The following is a 23,701-nucleotide window of genomic DNA, read 5'->3' as shown; positions in this document are numbered from 1 at the left end:
TCTGCACACACAAAAAAGGTCCTTGCGGATACATGGTTAGCCGTCATTTCAGGATTCAACAATTCATTAAATAACCTAACAAAAAATAGGGTAATAAAATGTCATTTTAAAAAAGTAAACCATCCCCATCAGATTCACATTTGACCTGTGTGACCGCTGATGAAGTAGAACTACTTGAACAGTACATTTATTATTTTTGGACAGACAAGTAAACCCTTACAGTTTTCACTCTCGTCACAGATAGTCACACTACAGATGTATCACAGTAACATTTTAAGGAAGGCAAATCAAAATGGATACTACACAACAACAGGTTTTGCAGATTTAACGTAAAATCACCAGCACAAAGTGACATCATTTATGATCACAATACAAACAGCTAAGGTGCCATCCACGCATTATTCTAAACATGACTTTATGGCTTAACGTCAGGTTTATATCCAGTACCTAATTGAAGAACAGGATGGTTTTTTTTTTTTTTTTTTTTTTTTTTTTTTTAATTGCTTTATACAATAAATTGCATTTTTGTGTTACTGTCACAACAACCTGAAAAATAGAAAAAAAACCCTGACAGTACTCCCAATAGTCAATGGTCTCACATCTAATTATACAACAGAAAGTATGCTAAAGTTGTAACTGTGACTAACAATGAATGCTACATTACTGCCAAACTGGTTAGCTATTCGTATTTTCTCCGTCTCACTCTTCAATCTCACACCTGTAAGACAATGACTTCATATTTACGATCGTAAAAGAGATTTTTTTTTAGACATTGAAGTTCCCTTTTGCTATGCATACAGATACATAATCCACAGTGTACTGTACATTTTTGACTCCGAAACATATGACTACACTAGTTTTCGAGAGCATAGTAAGGAATGTGTTTAGTAAAAAGACGAACAATACTTAAGCCACGTTACTGTCCGTTTTTTTGAGTCAAATAGTTAGAACTGTGGGAGTATCAGTGAAGTGGTCAGTATGGGCGAAGAAGTCAGAATGGGCAAAGCAGGTGCCTACGGTTCCTCCTGTATAAACCACACCTCATTGCGGCGTCCGTAGGGCTTGATTGGCGAGTCGTAACTGCAGCAAAAGTATTGCTTGCGCTGGAATGGGGCCGTCTCGCCAAGGGTGCGTGTCAAACGCAAGGCCTCTGCTCGGTACTCACTCTCACCTGCGAAACCTCCAAATTGCCTGTGGGGAACAAAAATGTTTCGATAATTTGGGCCTGATAACGGTGATGGTAAAGGGTAGAATTTAGTTGAATCCTTGTGGTGACTGAAAATATACCCGTGAGTGTGAAAGACTTACAGTGTGTAGACAGTCATGCCAGGCCGCTCTTCGACCCGAATGGTGCTGTCCGTGGGTGTCGGGGGGCTTTGCTGGTATATGGTAGGGATGCGGATGGCGACCACCAGACGACGGGATAGCACGCCGTCATTCCGAGGGTAGACCGTGATGATGGTGGGTGCTGCTGTACCCATCGCCTCACCTTGTTGAGATAAGAATGGACGAAGTACAGTGGAACATCTTGATTTCAATGCCATTATTGTTGCACATTTTGTACAGCACTTTTCCCGGGAAAAATATGTCAACATTGCCGCACAAAATTGCAACAAGCATCAAAAGTGTGTGTACATGTTAAGCATTTCCCTTTTTTTTGTTTGTTTTTGCAGAACTTTGTGTCTCCTATAGCAGGTGTTAAGATTGGCGATATTTACTGTGAAAGATGGAGACTCTACAAAATCTGTTACAAGAATCTCATCTCATCTTTATATAGCGCTTTATGAGAGAAAAAGAGAAGAATACAGAAAAGGCTACTTTCAGTTCAAAGCAGGGTTTCTCTTGGCAGTACATACGGTATGTGGATGAACGATTTTTTTTTTTTTTGTCCAGTCGGATTTTAGCATCTGCCACGTGAATGTAAACCCAGGCAATTGAGAATCAGGAGTGTTGCTCGATGTAACGATGTTAGCAAAGGGACTGTTTCTTTGACCAATCTGATTTCAAATTCTCACGGGGCCAGTCAGTGCCAATGAGCTAATTCTCAATGACATCAGCATTTTTCCGCCCTCTGATTGGTTGTTGAGAGTAAAACTGGCTACAGCCAAGCTCGACCAGCAAGACGCATCTGTAGCATCTGTGTTTTATGTTTTTGTATTGATAAATGTTAATTCTGACTTGCTCGTGTATGTGGCACAGTTGTGTGTTGATAAATTGCATTTTTATTTTTTTAATTTTTTTATCATAATGATGGTTTCTATATTGTCAAAGTGGAAGTGGTGGTATTTAGAGGTGGATTAGGTCCGGTAAATCCCCACTGATGGACCTGTGCGACAGATTATTTCAATTTGCATTATGTATTTCATGTTGGGGAAAAATCACCAAATCTGAGCAAATCAGAGGCCCACCATTTCTCAGAAGAGAATAACTACCTAAACCAGTCCACAATCCAGAATTTGTGTGTGTAGTTTCTATGTTTTGAGCACTGAACTTCTGTGAATTGTTTATCCAGTGACACACACACACACACACACACCCACACAAACAGCATGACGATGATCCGTTTCGAGGTCCTACCTTGTTCATTGCTTCCACCGATGTACATGAGCAGCTTCCTCACTAGCTCGCCTGTCACCTGGTCATAAGTGCGGCCCTCAGAGGAAACAACGGCATATTTGGCGGCGTCATAACGCCGTACCTCAAAGCTTACACCATCCTAGCGGAGAACGCAAAATTAGGACGGTTCAGGCATTAGAGAATCAACAAAAACTATTTGCATCATATAATTTTTTCAGACCAAAAGTTGTATGTTGCTGTGGAAACCTGTGGAAATGTGGTAACACAGACAGTTCTCGCGACTGTTTCTAGTGCTTACTTTTTGGACCATAAATCATCCTTAAAAGCCTTTCACTTTCTCTAAAATCGACAGTGGGCCTTGTAATGCGGTGCGCCCTACTATGGATGAACGTTGGCTTTGCAATTTGTCGTATATAATTCAAATTCGCGTTATTTTCACCTGCATCTATGGCATTGGTGTTTTCGTCATACCGGAACTAGGACTACTTCCTGCTTTTGTGTCTAAGAATCATGGGAAATGTAGTCTTACTAGCCTATCGCAAGCTATTTCTGGTGGCGTGTTTCCAATGTTACAATATGGGACAACATCAATGCGGTCGGTCTGTGGGACCGGGAGGCAAACAAGTTAAACTCCTTCCTATTTACTTTAACATTCAAGTTTGCATTCTCATTCTCATCCGCATCTAATTGCTAGCAGGCCTTTTTTTTGTCATACAAGAACTAAAACTACTTACTTCTTTCATGTCTAAGAATAATAGGAAATAAAGTCCTACTAGCTGGTTAAATACAACTTAAGATGAGCTTTCTTGGCAGCTTATTTCCAATGTAACAATGTGGGACTGGACCGGTCTCAATATAGCATAATAGTGCTACATCTATCAAATGAACAGTACAATTGGAATGAACTATTTAACATATAATGCTTCACAAAAATAAAACACCTTTTAACCCGGTGCATCTATGTATGATATTTTATTTATTTCTTAATACAGTAGATCCATTCATTGATATTGTGCCTATTAATACTGTGTGCATAATAGCAGAGCTGGCCATTCCAACTATATGACGGACCGGTCCGTGGTGCTATAGTGAAAGTTTAGTAGTTAGACCCGCTGACGGAAGCCCGTTTAAAATTAGAGGCGGACCGGCCTACAGAGGGTACTTTTTCCCCCCGGAAAAAAGGCGAATGACGGACTACGGAAGGGTATCCACGCTGCAGACGGATGATGAATAACGGGCGCTCAGTAAGATGCCCAGCTCTGACTAATAGTAATACAATGACATTATGTAATTTACAGTTCCACGATTTAAAGATTCCCACCATTGCAATTTTCTTGATTTAACACACTTTGCTAAACCTGAAATCACTTTTTGTAGACATGTCTGAAAATTTGAATTGCTACTGCCCCAGTGTACACAAACTTTGCGTTATCTGTAAAATAATTTCATTTTAATTTTAAGAGTTTTTTTTTAAGTGATTACATTTGAGAGTTAAAGAATTGCATTTAGGGTATTTTAATTGCTGTCAAACGTCAAAACGGCTCAAATTTGACCCAACGAAGGGTTAACATAATACTTTTTTTTTTCATTATGAGTGCAGTCATGAGGTTAACTGGCATAATGTAGAGCCGTTGCACTTCAAAGGTTTACTGTGTGTACGTGTTGGACGTTTGTGTCTGCACAATTGCACATACGTGGTTGCGCCAAACAAGTGTGGCCCAGATAAAAACATTGAGGAGAAAACACATTTTGCACTGATGTGATTTAACGTCTCCCGCTGCTGCAGTGGGTTCAGTCAGGCTCCACATTATAATAGGCCAGAGATACACAACGTTACATAACGCAGGCAAACACAACTTGCTCCCCCAGCCTCCAGCGCACTGTGTTAACATGATGCAACCGTCTTTTCATGTGATTTCGAGGGGTTAATGTGGAGTGTGGCCACACAGCTCCACCGCTATGCAGTGACCTTAATACGTTTTGAGGGGGTTCTGGTCACAAATGGGGCTTCATTCCCATTAACATGATTACATGCCATGAATCAAGTGTAGGAATTTAAAGGTCATTCTAATGCCATTCATTCTGCAAGCAATGTTTACCCCTGTGCATATACAGTACCACAAACTATTTATTCACATGATTAGAGTCAAGAAAAAAACAGCTCGTCATTTAACTGTTGCCTTCTTTAATATCTTTTCAACACTTATGGCTTTGTGCAACTTTTCTTGCATATTGGTCAGAGATTTTGCATTCAACCAACCAACCAACCAACCACCATTCTACTATTTACAACTATTCTGAGCCCAGTGAATCCCTACCACTGAGTGGTGATAGAGAGATCATCAGGTGTGCCAAGTACACTTACTCAGTCTTTTAATGGGAGTAGCAAGTCAACTTTTCTCGATGATATATTTTTTTTTGCACTGATTCCGAAACTACCCTTGTTTTTTCTCTCTAACACAACAGGTTTTTATATTGATGATGATAATAATAATAATAATCATAATAATTTATTTAGTAATATTTATGAACTAAGGATTATGTTCAGCAGTAGGTGGAATTTTTCTCTAAAACACCATAGGTATAAATTGCAAAGAATGGTAAAACAAAAAATCTGTATAGCGCAAGCTTTTATAGGTCAAACTTAAAAAAATGGAAATATTTCAAGGACCTGATGTGTTAGAAAAAAAGGAAAGGCAAAAATCAGCATCAAAAATACATTTATGGACAAATAAAGCAGGCAGAACAACTAAATGCTCTTCCACTAGATGGTTGGAGGTAGTATTAACCTGTTGCTGTTCATTCAACGGAGTAATAGCTTTATGTTCAACTAAACAGGCCCAGATTTCACACGAAGTAAATACCGGTATAAGTATACAATACCGTTCTCATGTAAAACATGTGCCTTGACATTAAAGGTTGGGAAGACCAGTAAAGTACAGTGGTTTTCAAACTATTTAGACCAAGTACCACCATCATACAGTAACGTAGTAGGCCTTGGTGTTCATCAAGAACACGACAGCTTTTGATTCTGAAAAGTACATTTACAGTATTGAAGGCACTGTAACATTATTCTGTGATTGAACTTTAAGTGTGCTTAAAATTAAAGGGACACTTGGGTGAGCTTAACATTGGCACTTATATACAGTAATAGGTTTGCATGTAAAAATGACATCAGTACTAAAGTGCCCCCCCAAAAGACTCTGTAGTGATTTAAGGGCTTTTTTTGTGATTAGATTTAGTACAAATTTCCCCGTCCCTTTTTGGGTCGTTGCTTATGTTATGTTTTCGTTCTCAGAGGTCTACGTCACGGGAGGAAGGCGAGCGTGGTAATATTGCTCGCTTTGACAGTTCTGTTGTTTACGACCGACCGATCGCCACCAAAACACAAATGCACATTACGACTCTTGTCCACTTAAACCTGTGAAAGTATAAAAGTGTTCTGCACAATAGTTGTGGAGAAAGACGGCGGCTTGCAGCAGGCAGATTGGAGCTTTACGCCCCCTTCTTCCCTCCCCGGCTAAAGGTAGGATAATGGGACGGCTAATAGCAACAACTAGCTTCTGATCGTTAAAACAAAAGGTGTTAGCACAACAACATTAGTTCCTTACCCTGCGCCCAGCCTGCCTCGATCTTCAAGTCGCGGGGTTGCCTCCCAAGCAGTCGCGTGCGTTGTCAGACAGAGAGCTGCCAGAGAGTGAGGTAAAGCCCTCATCGAACAAGCGTCTGTGTTCCAAAAAAAGTTCCAGCGAGGCTGACTCCACAACCGAATGTGGCCGCATTGGAACGTACCTTTTTGGCTGTTTACGTTCCAAATTGGACGGCGGCGTGTTGTCGGTCGAGAAAATGGGGCCATTCCTCATCCAAATAAATGTGCATTTCTACTCGTTTCCACTTCAGTCTCTCTAAATATCCTGACTGGTGTTAAATGCCTCGCTCGTCCTAACCGTGGTCAGCAAAGAAGCAGTGTTTTTTTTTTTTTTTTTTTCTTAAGCAAAGAAGCAGTGTGCGCTGGTCCCAGCCCATGTAGCTCTGCTCACTTCCACGGAGAGGTTAATCCTTTTGATATGTTGAAGTGGGCATTAGTAGAGATATCCACATACATTTTGGTGCCAATTGATCGCCGTTTTTGGACGTTATAAGCAATGAAAGTACAATGATTTCCAATGGAGGGTTTGGAATCGGTTACTCCCGTGACTCCGGCCGAACAGGGATAGAACGGTAGGGGGCGCGGCCATTCTCCTCATTAACAAGGGCCGTTATTCATGGAGTCATTTCCTAATATCTCCCAAATGTATTGATAAAATAGAAAATGACAACTCTTTTCATTTTCTTGATCAAAAAATATATAAAATGAACTTGTTAGTGAAAACATAGCCATCCCGGCCCTCCCGTCCCTTTAAATATAGCAAGAAAAAAAATGTACATTAAATAATCACACAAATTAGTTGTTCTAAAATAAAACTTTAAAGCCCACATACCACGAATGGTACGTGTGCCATATTTTGAGAATCACTGATCCAGGAGGTGATGTATGAATGTACTGTAATGTTAATATAACATTATTCACGTTATTACTGTAACCTGCTGTACTCTTTTCTCCATAGTAAGCATTGTGTTTACACTGCATAGTCTTCTTAAGATGGATATTAATTAGCTTTGTGACACAAGAAATGTGACTTTGACTCACTGTAGAAGTAAGTTGTGAAAGTAATTCCTCAATCACGTGTCAGTGAAGGTGTGCTAGTTTGGTAGCTCATACAATACATTATCAACATTTACTTTTAATTGGCCATGTTGTGTTTTTTTCCCCATAAAGTTATCTTAAGACTTTTAATTGCATCACTTTTGCATTGTGTATGTGCATGCGCGGAGTAGGTTCGCTCCTCTGCATTTCTTCTCAGTTTTAATTAAGTGTGTAGGGTGTCAGAGTCAGATGGGTGTCCAAGGGCTTAGGTGACAATCTCTGATTTCAGTATCAGTTGTTTAAACTTGAGTCCAGTTTACAGATTTGATGCACTTTGCTTTGTCAAATTGGTGGCTCGTTCCCAAGGAAACCGAGTAAATGTTGAGAGAATCAAGCATTAGTTCAGAAATTAGAATACATTCACTGACATTTTGCACAATAGTATAATGAGATCCGATACAATAGCTACATCAAATATTTTGCCTTTACAACGATAATAATGCTTAGTTTTGATTTACATTGTTAGAGAGGAATTATTGAACCATACATTTTTATGCTGTGATAGTGTTGATTCTCCTATTTGGCTAAATGTTAACTGAAATAAGCTATTATCATTAAAGTATTATTATTACTTCTTTTCTTATTAAAGTCTCATTCTTGATCATACCAGTTTTTCAGAAGCAATTTATTGATGTACCAGATCACCTCCTTTTGAACGTTTTAGCTGCTGATTCTACATGTTGTGTGCACAGTATTGTTCAACTGGAAAATACTCATTCACATTTGAAATTAGGGTTTGAGGTACAGTTGACCCTTCCTTCCTAATTCTGTTCAATATACACACCTAACATTTTATAGTAATTTATTCATGTATACTTAACAGCACACTACTGATGCTCATTTACTCTACTTTGTGTTTCATTCACAGCTGCATGTACAGTACCCAATAAATACATTAGAACCAGTGGTTCTCAACTGCTGTCTCCCCGATACCCATATTTTCCTATTGTTGCAAACAAACTTGCTCTCATACAATGACCATCTTGCAACACATACGCAGACTTGATTCAGACTTAGTGATGTGTTGTGGTGCAAATGAAGCGGTCTCACTGTATATCACAGTGGAGAAGAGAAGTGGAGGTGGTGAAAATAAAACATTTTGTATCAAAACGTACAATTCAGAAGGTTAAGACTTTTGTCATGGTCACGCCGAATATACGTAACCAACAACAGCAAGAGTCAGACGCTCTTGCCAATAGCAGTAGCGCTGCTGTCAGTGTCAGCCAAGGAGGGAATGAGATGACGTGAAGAGTGTCACGAATGACACTTTTCATCATGAAGAAGTGAGTAATACACTCAGGAGCAGCAATAGCAGATTTTCAGGGACTTTATCAGCGAATGTCTTCTGTTGAGGTAACAGAGGAACTTTTGTCAGGACAGTACGCGAATGTGGAGGACCCCATGACTGGGTTAGCCTTGCACCCCCAAATGCTGCAACATGCCGCTAGGACTTCAATGCTCTCGCCAAGTGCAGATAGTAGCTACTAGCTGCTGGGCATTGCCTCAGTTAAACACACATCACTGACTTTCCACCGCACTCTCTTCAATGTATGGAAGACGTCAGTGAACAGAGAGAAAGGTCATGGGCTTTACTGTGACGTCATTGCAATGGCTGTGTTCGCTCAGTCCACTTAATGTGAGCCAGGAGGTGGACCACAAACGGGGTCAGGTGGCTCGCGCACGCGTAGACACACACAATGTCAGCTTGCGTAAAAATATTAAATACAAATAATTTAATAAAACATTATTGGTGAATTTATATGCGGGTCGCGTTTCGCAAACATTGCCATCTGGCTGCATGGTCAGAATCTATATTCAAATTGGTTCTGTTGTAAACAAAATATTTATATTTACGCAGAAAAAGTGCTCATTGTTGACATAACGGGTTTGAAAATGCGCACGTGCTTTTCTTACCTTGGTCTCTGTGCTTAGTAGTTTATATTCTGTCTCCTCGGTGTTTCCGAAAAGCGAATTCTTGAGCATTCCAAACATGTCGCACGTCCCTGTGTGCGTCACTCTTTTTTTCCACCTTTGTTGCCTCAACTCTTTTTGTCAACCTAATCTCTCGACTTGTCGCTTGTAAATGTTGCTCCAACTTCAATTGTACAATCGTGAAATGTTTGTTTAGGTATCCACTTGGTTGTTGAGTGTGCGCGCCGCCTCTTGGGTTGCAGCCTCCTCCTCAACTCATGCTTATGTGCGCCTTCTGCGGCCACAAGTTAGAGATGCTCGCTCGCTGCCTCGCCATTCTGCTTCTTTTTTTTTTTTTTTCGAGCGAGGGAGAGAGAGGGAGCTTCACTCCGATGGACGCAGTGTCTCCGCCTTTCTCACACTTCTTCTCTCGAGCAGATTCACGCAAAGGCACTTAAGGTCAAGTGGCCAAATCATCCACACGCTGTTTGTAGAAGTAAAAAAAAAAAAAAAAAAAAACTGGTAAAAGCGGAAATACTGATTTTACTTCTGTACTTATAATGTAAAGGTTAAAAAAATGTGCATACTCTGAAATGAATGTACAAAACTACAAATACAAAATGAATTGACAGTAGTCAATTACACAATTGCTGCTTCATTACTCAGTTAGGATTTAGCTGAAGTCTGATTTACAGGTTACAAGACACCTTCTAATTTAAAGCCATGAATGGGGAATATTGTGCTTCTCTGTTCGTTCGTCTCTGTTAACCTCGACCACTCAATACCAACATGTTATCATAACTGTTACTCATATTTTCTGTATTTAGTAATAGCTTATTGTTTATGATATTAGGTAGAAATTCGCTGCCATTTTTTTTCTTGGAGCGAAGAAACATTTCGGTGTTCAGAGCTGCAATTTCAAAATCAGTTGTCTTATTATAGCCTAATATGTTTTTTTTGTAAAGCCAATTGATTCCTAGTTAGCTGTGGCCTAACATAGAGGACTACTGTAAATAACCTTTATCAGATTTGATGATTTAGTCATAGACTTTCATTTCCCCAAATGCTTTTCTTTCATAAATGTAGGAATTGAAATTGCGCTCATCCTACAACCTTAAGAGCCTCTATCCAGCCTGTCTGTTTCCGTCCTCCAACACACCTGTTTCAAATGATTAGGGTCGTTATCAAGCTTCTTGCGGATGAGCCGATCATTTGAACCAGGTGTGTTAGAGGGGGGAAACATGTACAACAGGCTGGATAGGGAGGCTCTCGAGGACCAGACTTGGTCACCCCTGTCCTAGAAGCTCCCTTACAGTATATGTCATTGGTTCTTCACAGTTAAATGACATGACAGTATTGAGTGAAGATGTTGAGTTGCTAAGCTGTCTTATATTACAGTGTTTAACATAATTCATTCCTATCACAATAAATATGCAACTGTTTTGGACTAATGCCGTTCGCTCTCTATGCTCAGCTCTATGCTTACGTCTGTCCTGTTTTGTTTGTTATGACTGTGCTTCAGGAGGCACAAACACAGTAGTGCGGCCAATCCCATACTCTCCGCTTATTTCTGTATTATTAATTGTGACACAAGTCTTTGGTTTGTCAGAATGCATTGGAACGTTTTGAGTGTGTACAATGCGGGCAATGCACGGGTGCTTGCCTTAACTCTCGGTGTCACCGTGAGTTGCTTGGCTTTGGGGTCATTCTATTTAAATTCACTCTGAAAGCAATGTTAGTCATCAGTGGGATGCCAGAGGAGCGGGAACAAGAAGGGGAGATTAATGGAAAAACAGTGCCATAGAAAACAGTGAGTGATGTCACCCTGGGCAAAGTGAGAAAGGAATGAATTTGTGAGTCTCGGCCTACATTGGCTGGGAGGGACAATTTTAGTCATGGTACTTGGTCAAGTACTGACTTTAATTCTTAAATACCAAATTTAATTTAGAAGCTGTGAATTTCTGACGTGGTGCCCTTGTGATTATTTCAGTTTCATTTGCCAAAGAAGCACAAATTAATTTCATATTTACCTCAATACACTTTGACTTTAATAAATCAGTTTGTTGTACATGTCATATCATCACTGTCATGTGAAAAACACGTTTACGACTTTTTATGTGATAGGTGTTTCCGCATTACAGACATCGCATTAACGTAAAAATTAAAAACAGCGACGATATACATTATGTATGTATGTATATATATATATATATGTATGTATATATATATATATATATATATATATATATATATATATATATATGTATATATGTATGTATATATATATATAGTTGTATTAAGTTCATTTTGTTTCCCTTGTTATCTATATTTTGGTTGATTCACATATAACACAATCGTGATTTAGGTCATTTAATTACCTGACATGTACTTCCGCCTTCATCAGAGTGTCACTGGTGTGGTTGTGATGAGTCTTTATCAGCTGATGTTCCATGGGGGCGTGACCTATCTGTCAAAACTGACAGGCAAGTCACGCCCCCCACTGTCAGTTCACTCCAAGATGCTGGTCCAGGTCGTGGAGAGCATAAAAGCTCCCTCATCCCTGTTGATGGTCTCCGGTCCTCGCTTGCGGATTTCAATGGCCTCCCTGATCCAGCGCTGATGTTTGTTGTCTTCAGTGTGGATGACTGGCATTGTCCCAGTCCATGATATGGTTTTCTCTTTTGCAGTGGTCGGTGATGGCTGACTTATAATGTTCCTGTTGTGGTTGTACTTTTATTGCTCTTGTTTGTCGTGTTGCTGTCTCCTTTCACACTCCTTCTTGTGTTCTGTTTTCCTTGTAATAAAACTCCTACAAAACTCCTGATTTAATAATCATGAATCATACATTGGGGAGACAGGAAGGAGTTTTACAACATGAACATTAGACCAAAAAGACGCTGGCCAACAGTGACAGACACTTACCCCCTGTAGCATCCGGCCGGCTGTCGGCACGTCATTCTGGAGGAATACACCGCAACGACAGACAGCGACGCTGACCATTAAAGTACCTTCTGCGCATGCACAAGATGTAATATCCTTCCATACCATCGGCGGCGGTAGTCACTATTTCTCATGGTTAGAAAAATCCATCCGGAAAGCTTGTTGGCCGGGGGCGGATTATAAAAACGTAAACAATGCATTCAGCTATATTCTTCGCTCACGATGAACTCCCACGTGAAGTAAACCATCACGTTCTTGATACGGTATTGTGAAATACTTACAGTGTCAATCCTCGCTCTTGTACTTGTAAGAAGATTAAGACAGCGGAGGCGTGCTCACTGTTTTTCCGCATTTGTCACTTCCCGTTGGTGCTCCGAGCGCTTATTTGCTAGTTAACAGCCAATCAGAGTGACCAAATGTGACGACTGGCGACGCCGATTCAACATGCGTAACCGCCGCCAAGACGCTTACAGATGGGTTACGACACTACGACGGTGGCCACTACACCAAACAGACGGCGCATTCAGACGCCACGACGCTTCACGACCTCCGACGTCGGTTTGGTCTACCAGGGCCTTGATAGATATACAGTAGGTCACATTAAAGGTGGAGAACGTTTTCCAATGATTACTTGTGTTCTCATTTGTTTCACAAAACCCTGCCATTTGAACAGGAATGATTAGACTTTTTTTTAAGTAAGTTAAAAACACATCTGTTGATGCAGGCAATCCAGTGACACTATATTGTCTTGATTTATTTGTCTTCATTTTTTTTTTTGCATTAACTATAAAATGTCGTGATTCAGTTTTTATATACATATGACTGTATTCTAACTGTATTCCAACTATATGAAGCACTTTTTGCTTCCTCTATTAACTTCTCAAACACATGGAGTGATGGCATGGGAGAGATATTCCATATACTATCCCTTGATTTCTAAAGAAAGCAAACCAAATATTAAGTGATGAATAGTTTAATAGAGAATAACATCAAAATACAACCATTTTTTTATGAATGTCTGCCACTGCTTTTGAACATTTAAAAACATTTGCAGAACCAAAGCAAAACAGGATTCAGAATGCATTTTCCCATACATTCATCCTGGGACACAGGTAGAGTCCACAACCTTTACCCTTCTCGAATAACACGTATCTCTTTGGAGGTTACTGTTCATGAGGCATCAATTCTTCCATCGCCACACCCCGCGCTGCCTTCACTTCTCCCAGCCTTTACCTCCTGGCTGAGTGGGCAACCTGAGCCCCACCAGGCCCGCCACCTCTTCTGGGGCACGCTCTCCCTTTCCATGGTAAAGGTTGTGCAGGGCTTGGTGGTTCCTGGAGGATGCCAGCAGACACAGGTATGTTTGTGAGGCATGGAACGCCTCCTGCTGGGCACGGCAGTACCTCTCTCCTGTCACCTGCGGGACAGGAGAATTCATTAAAAATGACATCTTTCATTAACTACAACTGACATGAAAAGGACATTTGTGGGGGGAAATAAGCCAGGACGTGGCAAATTAACATCACATGAGACATTAACAACAGATATGCAATCATCACCAGCTTTTCTGAGTCAACATTATTCTGCTTTATCTGGCAAAGCAAGTGATGCTGACATTAAGCATTTGGTTTGGTCCCTATGGTTTCACATATATATTATAATGTCCCTGGGTCATTTTTGGAGTTTCAACAAATACACACTGACAAGCTCGAGTCTTCCCCCCAGCCGTTTTGCATCACTGCGCGTGCATTCAGCCAGCATGGTTGAGTCTTACTTTCTCAAGCATTCATAATCAAAGCTTTAAGCCTATATGTTTAACAATCCAAATGCTTCATTTCAACTGGCAGTGTCACTGTGTTTGAGTATACCATCAATCCCTTCACATTTTATCACACTTGTTAGACTTCTACTTGGGGAAAATTAAAAAAAAAAAATCTATGTTGCCATGAGAGATTATCACATGTGCTATGAGAAATTAGCCCAAATCACTTATTTACAACAAATAAAATATCTTTGTTCAACTATTGATCCATGTTAGTGACAGGCTAAGAATTTCTATTCCACTACTGTAGATGACAGAAGGTACGACTCAACTGTTACTATTTATTAGGGCTGGGAAAAAATATCATATCGCAATGTATCGTGATACTTTTTTGCCGACACCAAGTATCGATACTTTCAATACCATATGTTATGTTTTGCACGTTCTATAGCATACTTTTGGAACATTTGTGGTCCTTCAAGTTGAGCTTTGTGAATGGAGTTTTATTTATTGCATTCCTGTGTATCAGTAAGAGTTACTGGAACAGTTTATGCACTTTTCACTCGTGACACTTAAATAAATGCCAAATGGCACTTAAATTAAAACTTTGGAAACACACGCCTCAGTTTTTTAAAATATACATTTTCATAATATTTAATTATTGCAATCCGTATCGGATTGGGACAAAGGTGTATCATCCCAGCCCTACTATTTATTCCCTTAAATATTTATTACTATTGCTTCCTCCCATGAGTGAGCAGTCCGAAACGACGACAGCATCCATGGCTACCGGCAATTCTGCTATTTGCTCAGGCAAGTGAGCGTATAGTTAATAAATCGGGCAAAAATAGATCTGTAGTGTAGTGCGTGCCCCGCATGTACAATACTACCCGTGAGCAAGTAACTCAACGTCTGAAAATCGTCCCTTTTTTTTTTTTCCTCCTCTACAATGGACCTCTGGTCCAGCTGGAGTGACATTTTAATTAAGACTAGGGAGAAAGGTGAAAGGCTAGTCACGAGCTGGTTGGCAAAAAGACTTGCTGACAGACTGTTTGGTTTACAGACTTGACTGTCTACCTTCTCTCATGTTGATGATTTTGTTTCAGATGGTATATGCACTTTCTTCTTTCATTATTGGTTTAATTAAGAACAGATCTGAAATCTATTGTGTAAGTAAAATACGGTTAATCCCAATGGATTGTTCTGTGTGTATTAAGTTAAATTGACTGGCATTTTGAGTTCAAAGAAAGAAAAATTAAGTTTAAATAAAAGACATTGAAAATGCTTCATTTTTCATTATTTTACAAAGAAATCGTAATCGTAAAATCGGGTTTGAGAGAAAATAATCGGGATTTTCTTATTAGGCGAAATCGAACAACCCTACCGTGTGCCTAGGTTCAGTAAAAGTTGGGAAACACAAATCTAGTTAATCCTCCATCTGTTGTAGCTTGACATTTGAACAGAGAATCATAATGAGAAGAATGTCAAAAATATTACATCAAATATCATGGAAGGTATCTATTTGAAACACTCTTATCAATATTGTTTTGAAGTACAGAAAACTGTAAAGTACAGCATTGTCAAATGCCTCTTTGGGACATGGCCTGGCACGAAGCAAGCGTGATTATCCACGTAATGATTAAATGTAGATCGAGCTCCTAAACTTATTGTCAATGCAGTGTGCATGTGTGCCAAATGAAGTCTTTCCGCTGGGTTACACCGGACGGTGTTACGTTTAAGGTACCGCGCTGCTACTGGATATTAGTTAGCTGTTAGCATGCCCTTGGCTTGCGCTGTAGTCACATTACATACACCATGCTTTTAAGTTGGCCATTCACAAACATGATATAGCCAAGAGTCCTGAGCCTGAAAATATTTAAATGCATCTAACACATAGAGGAACAATGCCACTAAATGTGTACTGTTTATGATAAGTTGGCTGGCAGAAGTTGAACAGCAGCAAAGGCCAAACTTGCCTGATTTTTGCGAAATTGATCCGTTACGTAGTTGTACGCCAGCGATTGCTTGTAATTTTGTCCTTGCATGGCCCGCAGTTCTTTGAGAATTCCTCTGTAGACGCGTAAAGAGGACGCTGCCATCTTCGGACAAGTGTTGTGATTGTGGAACGACGTCTGCACTCTCCAAATCAGACTAGCTCAATCTAACGTCGCATCATCGAACAATCATGTCCACCACAGGGTGGCGATGTGGCACCTGTAGACAATCTCTTGGTTTGCAGAGTGCAGACATTCAAGATCTGCGTTTCTTGACAGAGAAAGGTAACACATTTTTTTTCAGAATACGCGCTCAAATAAGACACCTTTTGCGTATTCTGTTTACACGTGTGCGCAATAGAGTCACCAAAGTTGGTGCAAACACATTGCATTAGTTTTTTGTTGTTGTGTTGCCTCTGTTTTTTTTAGTCATAACGAACAGATGGCACTTGCACACTATCGAGTTCGGGCTGTGCATACTCACTTTACCTTGGAGCTTCAAAATGATACCAAAGGAGATATTCACTGTGTCCTAGCCTTTTTGAGCCAAGGCCAGAATTGGGTTGAGTAGCCAAAAATTGCACTTTTGAATAATATGACTCAAGTTAAAAGTAAAAAGCAGCCCTGAAGTGATTACTTGAACAAGAGTATTTAATGGGGGACTGAATAATTGGTGAGCAACTTCTGATGTATGTATGTATTTTTTAATTAGCAAATCTGTCCAATAGACAAAAATATAAATAGCACGTGTGTGTGTGTATCCGCGCTGCTGAATCGCTCCAAAAATGCTCACTCAACGAGCTGCAATTATGATCGCTCATTTTGAGTGACAACTGAACCGCTGTTTTCCGAGTTTCAATCTAACAAGTTTACCATATGTGTAAAAAAGCTTAACGTCGCTTCAGGTCAGAAAACTGCGATCGTCGCCAAAATAGATGTGAACTTCTTACTGAAAGTATCAGAACAGTTCCAATGTTTGGGATTTAATGGACGTTAAATCATTTTGTCTCCATATACGCTAACTATAGCGAAAGAACTTACAGTAAGTAGCTCATCAGAGAACTGCGATCAATCGTTTCCAAAATGAATGTGGACATCTGCAGTTATGCCTTAATTCAACCTATAAATTGTTAGAACAATCGCCCCGCTATTTTAGGTTCAGCGTTTTCTTCATTAAACGAGCTCCTGTAGTGAGCACCTGTGGAGAGGAAGATGTTTAATGTTCACAACATCCAAAATGTTGGGGTGATTGTTCCAATATTTGCATTGATTGAAGTGGCCATAAGTAGAGATGTTTACATAAATTTTGGGTGAAAATTGATCACCGTTCTCTGACATACAACACACCTGATTCAAATGATCAGCTCATCAGCATGCACGGTAGAAGTCTGAAACGATCCTGATCATTTGAGTCAGGTGTGTTGTAGTTGGGAGAGATCCAAAACAGGATACGGCTCTCGAGGAACCGCAGTTCCCTACCCCTGTGCTAGAGGAAGTTGGTTGACGAAACGCTAAGCCCGTTTAAAATGATAGGCGGACCGGCCTATATGCTATTACTATTTTGTCCAGCTGGACAAAAAGGGTGGAAAGGTACCCCGGCTGCAGGTGGAAGGCTATAAACGGACCGGGAAATTTTTGTAAAATGCCCAGCTCTGGACAAAGCCCTTTCATAAATGTTGCGGTAAGTAAGGAAATTTCTTCAAATCCAAATGGGCACATTTATTTTTATGTATTTTTCTATGTTTTTGCCAAATGTGAAGTTCTTGTACTTTGTAAGTTCATCGACTGACAGACACAATTTCTGGGCGTATACACGAAAAAGATCCTTTGCATTTACTTAATTCGAACATGTACATCGGTTGCACATGATTTGGCCAGAAAGTGGTGCATTTACACAGCTTTTATATAGTCATAACTTTCTAAATATTTTATTTTATGTTTTGGAAAGTTATTGTTCATGTCACTTATCTTTTGTTTTTTCAATCAGTGAAAAAACATTTTATCATCACTTGACTTAATGCTGTGACAAAGCAAGGGTGTATGACTTGATTCGATTGACTTAAAATTGAGCGTGGACTGGACATCACGTGCTTGATTTTTGTCACAGTAACCACTGGGGACTTGCTTGAAACGAGAAGAATCAGCCCTGAGACTTTCTTTTGACCTGCACATGTGAGGATAAGCAGCTTGGATAATGAATAGATGAAATTCTGACTTGCTGTGCGAAGTAGACTCGATCCATTTGTTTGCGCTAAATTGAGCCACTTTATTTTGCACTTACTGTACTTACGACAGCCTCTAGGGGGAGCCATTCTCTTATCAGTTTGAAACACCAGGGTTCCTAGACATTTACAGGCTCCCCTCTGCTCGCTTTCTCCCACTCTCTTTCAATGAATACTAATGCAGCGAGTGGGCCCACCTCCCTTCCTCCCATCTTTTCGCAGGGATGGGCGGGAGAGGGGAGACAGAGCAATTCCAGCTCCACATCTTTACCTCATGAGGCAGGCAGTGCTTGACTAGCAGCAGCCCCCTGTACGCCTTTTTCCTCCCACTGTGTGTTGCTGCTGCAACAATGTCTTACCTGTGTGAGTGGCACCGCACGTCCAAGCAGAGTTGAGGGACAGAGGACACCTGTGCCTGCGTTTTCCTCATCTGGATGGGCAGCTTTTTTTTGAGGGGGGGAGAGAGAAGAGAGCAGAAGGCAGCCTGGGAAGGGGAACAACTGGCACTAGCCATTCCCCCCTTCCACACATAAACTGGAGACGACGGAGGCCACTGGAGTATTTGCTTTTATCTTTCGTTTTCTCTTCTTTTTTTTCCTCATCGCGCTGCTGGGAGGTGCTTTGTCTGTTCATTTGCTGGCTCTCTCACTTCTCTGTCTCCTCATCTATTTTGCCATTTACCTGGTCAACAATTTTTTCTATTTATGAGCCAGACAAGGAGAGCGAGAGAGACGGGAAAGAAGAAAGCGGAAGGGGATTCCCCCTTTTTTTAATCCCTTTTTAAAAAAAAAAAATCTCTTCATTCATTCTTTCTCCCCTCTCAATTGCTTTCACCTCCAGCCCTTTCTTTCCCTGTGCAGCCCACACTCCCTCCTCCCTTCACTGCGTCCGCCTCTCTATGCCGCTCATTGTCCACCCGTAACTTTGGATACTTTTTGAATCCAGCAAAAGTGCTAATTCATTTACTACTATGAAGACATTTTAATCGGCTCCCCTCTCTTTTGTACTTTTTTTTTTTTTTCTAACTTTTGTACCTATTTCCCCCGTCCTATTTTTCCTCCTTCCGTCCTATGCATCCTTTTATGGGCGCTTCGTAAATCTAACCATAGGTAGGTCTTATTTAGTGTTTAGTGTCTGTCACCAAGTCTTGTTTTCTTGTGTCAGAAATGTTTTTGAAGCTCTGTTGCCGTGCACTTGCTATGCACACCTTTACACACGCACACACACACTTTGAGTGCCATGACATTTTCTTCTGTTCTGTTTTTTTGCTCTGTTCAACAACACTATCACAACCCCTGTGTCATCAAGTAAGGACCGCCTCCTCCTGCCATCGTCATCAAAGCTCATTCCGGCAGCGTTGTCATTTCTGTGTTACTGCACAAAAAGTCTGCTCTTCTGCCTTCATTAAAACACGGAAAATGTCTCACACCTTCCTCCTCCCATGTGCCCAATAAGAGACGGCATCCAACATCTGTTCAGTGGAGCAGGACATATTCATCATTCGCGATCAGCGTTTTGGAAATGAAATGTGGTCGATGTTCAAGTTAGGAACGTGAAGGTCAAACAGTTTGCATGTATCGTTGTAGACAAGCACTGAGTGTTCACTTCGGCTGTCATCTGTGTTTCTACTAACTCCCCCCCCCTTCCAGTCTCATGCCCCCCCACCCACGTTCCACCTCATATTGCTCTCAACTCGTTCCCACAGACAGACTGACACAAGCTTTGAAAGAGAATGGACTAGAAGAAAAAAAAAAAGCCTTCATCATGCGGAGGATTTTTTCCCCCTTTTTTCCTGCTAATTATTAGTACTTTTCGTCCCTTTGCTACAATCTGCCTTCTTCAATTATCTATTTTCCATCTTTTCATATCCATCATCTCCCAGCGTGATCCACATCTAGATTCATTTCAATTTATTTTGCTCATCAGGCATCTTAAAAAAATGTCACGTCCAGCAACGCATACTTCGTCTTGCTCGTTATCAGAGTAGTTGCTATTCATTTAGCAGAGCTGTGATGCAGTTTGAGGCTGCTCTATATTATTATTATTAAGGAACAGATGGTTAATGAATGTTTTTTTTTTTTAAATGTTTGGAAGTAAACCGATTGAGGGTGAAAATAAGGGGATCATTTTCTTTGTGTGTCTGTGAGAGAGAGTGTCTGTGTGTTATGTGTTAGTTACACAAACTCACAACAACCCATAGATGAAGCCGATCACACAACTCATTTTATTGTCCACCTCATTTTTTTCTATTCTCACAAACCCCCCTCCCCCCCACTAGGGGAGGTTTAATGGGTCCTCTGCCCAGTACATGAAGATAATGACAAGTCGGACTATTGGGAAACTGTTACCCCCATAAGGGCACGCTGGATGGAGCAGTTTTTTTTTTTCTGTGGAAATACCTTTTTAAATCCTGGATATCTAATTCCAAATGTAAAAAAAATTCAAATTTAAACTGACACTAACAAGGGATTAAAAAAAATTTTTTTTTTTTTTGGGCAAATGGACTGTAGCTGTGTTGACTTATTCATCTTTTCTTTTGTGGGATTTCACTAACGGATTGAAGACCCAGGCGGCGTCTTTGCCTAATCGCTGACGTAACACTGATTCGTTCGATTGCTCCAGCCAACACAATTGATTAAGTACATACATTTTTGTTCAATAGGTGAGTACACTGCTTGGAATTCACTTGTGCTGATTTTACTTGCATCCTTTTGGATAATGATTGATCATGGAAAATTATTTATATTAAATTCAGCATTTCACGTCATCTATCTCACACACACGTAAAAAAAAAAAGTTTTTTAAATGTATGTATATGTGTATATATATATATATATATATATGTATATATATATATATATATATATATATAGATATATATATATATATATAGAGAGAGAGAGATAGATAGATAGATAAAACGTGTGTGTGTGACACTGATGACTGTTTAAGGTTAGTTATTTGTATTAAGTACATTTAATTTTTAACCTGTTTCAACAGTACAGCAATAGTAACGGACGGCAAGGGATGTAAACATTTATAGTTTGGTTCCCACCATCCACCTGAGCACTTATTCACACTCATAGAAGCAATTTCAGTGTTTGTGTGCATGTGTTTCGAATTGTTTGCAATCCCTAATAAAATGAAAAATACACGTGCATGGGCATGAGCTCAATGCAGTCATCTTATGTGCTTAAAGGCTTGCAAAATGTGAGAGTAACTGCCTCCCATTGAGTGAGGCGTTCACCGTGTCAGATGCAAAATGTACATTCACACCCATCCTTACTCTGACAGACACACACCCGCTCTCACTCACACACCCACATTCAGAACATCGAACATCCATCAAAGGTTCAGCCGTGATTGACCCCTTTTCTCTGATTAACTCTGCTGTCGTTGACATCGGTTAGGATTTATACTGTGCGCGTGCGCGTGTGCGTGTTTGTCTGCAGTCAAGGTTATGACTTCACCTGGGAAATTCACCTGGGACCTGCACTCATAATGTGGGATCATTGCCGATTGTGCACAATTGTGGAGGCGCACGTGACCGTTGGAGGCGATCTAAGGCCGGATTATTGAGAAGCAAATTATTGACGGTGTCACAGCTGCCATGATGCAAAATGGACGGTTGGAGTGTGAACTCCACTGTGCCACTGTGACGCGTGGCTCAACGCGGCCTTTCAAGTGCAATGATCCAGAGAATGCGAAGACGTTGTGATGTGGTTTACTATTTTAACTAACTATTTTTCTGGAATTTGAAATGGAAAATAGAAAAACATTTTTGGCTGCTGATTTAGATGACAGTGGCATTTTGAAGCTTGATAACGCTGAAAGTGTTTGCTTTTTAATAGGACTCCATTGTGGTTTCGGTATTAACAGAAAATAAAAGAAGACGTTCATGTAGGAGCCATCACAATTTACAGACAACGCATACTAAACTGCTATGTATGAAATGGAAAAGACCCGGGATTGGCAGAAAAGCAATTAGTGTCGCCTATCAGTGAGACATTGCCATCTACTGGCCTGGCATGCAAATGACAACAGTTTCAATTTCAGACAACATTCTGTGATTGAACATCATCTGTATGTAAGGCTCTTCCAAAACACAAAAACAGAAACTTCTGAATTTTTCGAGTGCTGTTGTCAATGTACACTTACATCACATACGGTGGATTTGACGAGTTCTTTGCAGGAGATGCCGCAGTCCTTCAGCTGAGAGTGTCTGGTTGAAAAATTGTCGGAATGTTGGCTATAAGTTAAGCATCACTTCCTTTTTAATTGAGAGGGCGTTTGTGTTGCCGAACTGGGCACAATTGATTGCCTTTTGGATTCTTGTCATGCATAAGAAATGCTTCGCCTGTGGTTTATTGCCTTGGTCATAATTTGAATAGTGCAAATTTTATTGCTGGATATGACATTGGTGTTAATGTGTTGATCTTTGGCGTCTCTCAGAAAAGGACCAAATGATAAATTGATGGAAATGCAAACAAAGAAATTCACTTGAAATTGGCATATTTACTTTAGAAATAACATGTTCCATATTATATAAGTACCTTGATAATCTGCTGAAGCCCAAAATTCCAGTTTTATACAACTGAGATTTGGACTGTTATATATTTTCTTTCACTTTGTTCAACATAGTTAGAGATGGTGATGCTATTATGTGTCGGTAGAACATTGCGTTTCTTTGTTATTGTTAAATACCAATGTGTTTTGTTGTTGTAGAAAAACAGCATTTCATGATGAATACCCCTGGCTCTGTTTAGTGTTTGATTATTGCTCGAGAAGGTTATGTGGAAAAGAAGTATGCCTGAAGAGCCTTCTTAGACATGATCTTCGTTGATAACCAGGCCAAGAGGTGAGACAGCAGGAGAATACTAATCTCTTGCTGCTTCCTTTTCCTTCCCGTGTTCTTCCTATGAGACGTATCACATGTCGGGGTCTGAGTACTAGATCAGCCTTAATTAAACCAGCACAAATTGAGCACTTGGCTATGCGGGGCAGCGTGAAAAAAACCCGAGAAGAACTTGTCGTCTTAAATGAATGATTACATCTGCAGAGCTACATGGAACGTCTTCGATATGTGTGTGTGTGCCTTGCTCGGTGATTAAAGCTTATGTGGGACAAGGAGCCAACTTAAAAACTAAATCTGGATTTTATTGGCACACTCTCTTCAAGCAGCCAGAATATAGGTCATAATCTAATATAAAAAGGCTGCTCAATAATTCATCAGAGCTGATTAAAAGACACGTATCGATGCAGACACTTGTCCGTGAGAAAAGATGCGTGTACTCGGAGTGAGCATAAATGCAACATTTAAGCTCCTTTGTGGCGTTTTATGAGACAAAAAAGCCTGGACGTTTTAAGTGAGCCGCGTTAGTCTTCTTTCATGTTTTTAGCTCATGTCGTGTACTTGCGTTGTTGTTTGTGTGACGCGCCACACTGGTTATGTGTGGCCCATCGATCTATTAAATATGAAAAGAACAATCTGTTACCCTGCAGCCATGTGTTTATTATTCATTGACATATGCAAATGAATAATTTCTTC

At 40.2% G+C, this 23,701-nt stretch overlaps 3 protein-coding genes across 7 annotated transcripts in view; 1 reads left to right on the top strand and 2 right to left on the bottom strand.

Annotated features, from left to right (window-relative positions):
• Positions 1–171: 171 nt before the first annotated feature.
• LOC147134931 (heme-binding protein 1-like) lies at positions 172–9,624 on the bottom strand. 3 transcript variants are annotated; one of them, XM_086055659.1, is made up of 4 exons: positions 9,239–9,624; positions 2,578–2,716; positions 1,309–1,489; positions 172–1,191 (listed from the first exon to the last, which is right to left on the bottom strand). In XM_086055659.1, exons 1-4 carry the CDS (start codon positions 9,314–9,316, stop codon positions 1,014–1,016), a joined length of 576 nt encoding a protein of 191 aa, XP_085911785.1. In that variant the 5' UTR covers positions 9,317–9,624; the 3' UTR covers positions 172–1,013. The 3 variants fall into 3 exon arrangements, with proteins under 3 accessions (XP_085911785.1, XP_085911787.1, XP_085911786.1); XM_086055661.1 differs by lacking the exon at positions 9,239–9,624 and adding an exon at positions 3,017–3,083; XM_086055660.1 differs by lacking the exon at positions 9,239–9,624 and adding an exon at positions 2,876–3,006.
• A 3,508-nt stretch (positions 9,625–13,132) lies between these two features.
• fmc1 (formation of mitochondrial complex V assembly factor 1) lies at positions 13,133–16,174 on the bottom strand. The gene is made up of 2 exons (XM_086055122.1): positions 15,914–16,174; positions 13,133–13,592 (listed from the first exon to the last, which is right to left on the bottom strand). The coding sequence occupies exons 1-2, from the start codon at positions 16,034–16,036 to the stop codon at positions 13,389–13,391; spliced, it is 327 nt and encodes a 108-aa protein (XP_085911248.1). The 5' UTR covers positions 16,037–16,174; the 3' UTR covers positions 13,133–13,388.
• grin2ba (glutamate receptor, ionotropic, N-methyl D-aspartate 2B, genome duplicate a) overlaps positions 16,098–23,701 on the top strand; it is a 152,038-nt gene continuing 144,434 nt past the window's right edge. The window contains exon 1 of one of the 3 annotated variants that reach the window (XM_086055120.1): positions 16,098–16,216. The gene's annotated coding sequence lies outside the window, so the exon portion shown is untranslated. Of the gene's footprint in view, positions 16,217–18,409; positions 19,263–19,289; positions 20,816–23,701 lie in introns of those variants that run through there. The other 2 variants (XM_086055119.1, XM_086055121.1) reach the window with 2 other exon arrangements.

This window comes from Filicampus tigris, chromosome 16, assembly GCF_054856515.1.
Source record: "Filicampus tigris isolate MCC_2025a chromosome 16, RoL_Ftig_1.0, whole genome shotgun sequence".
NCBI lineage: Eukaryota > Metazoa > Chordata > Actinopteri > Syngnathiformes > Syngnathidae > Filicampus > Filicampus tigris.
This window is presented reverse-complemented; position numbering and strand designations above follow the sequence as displayed.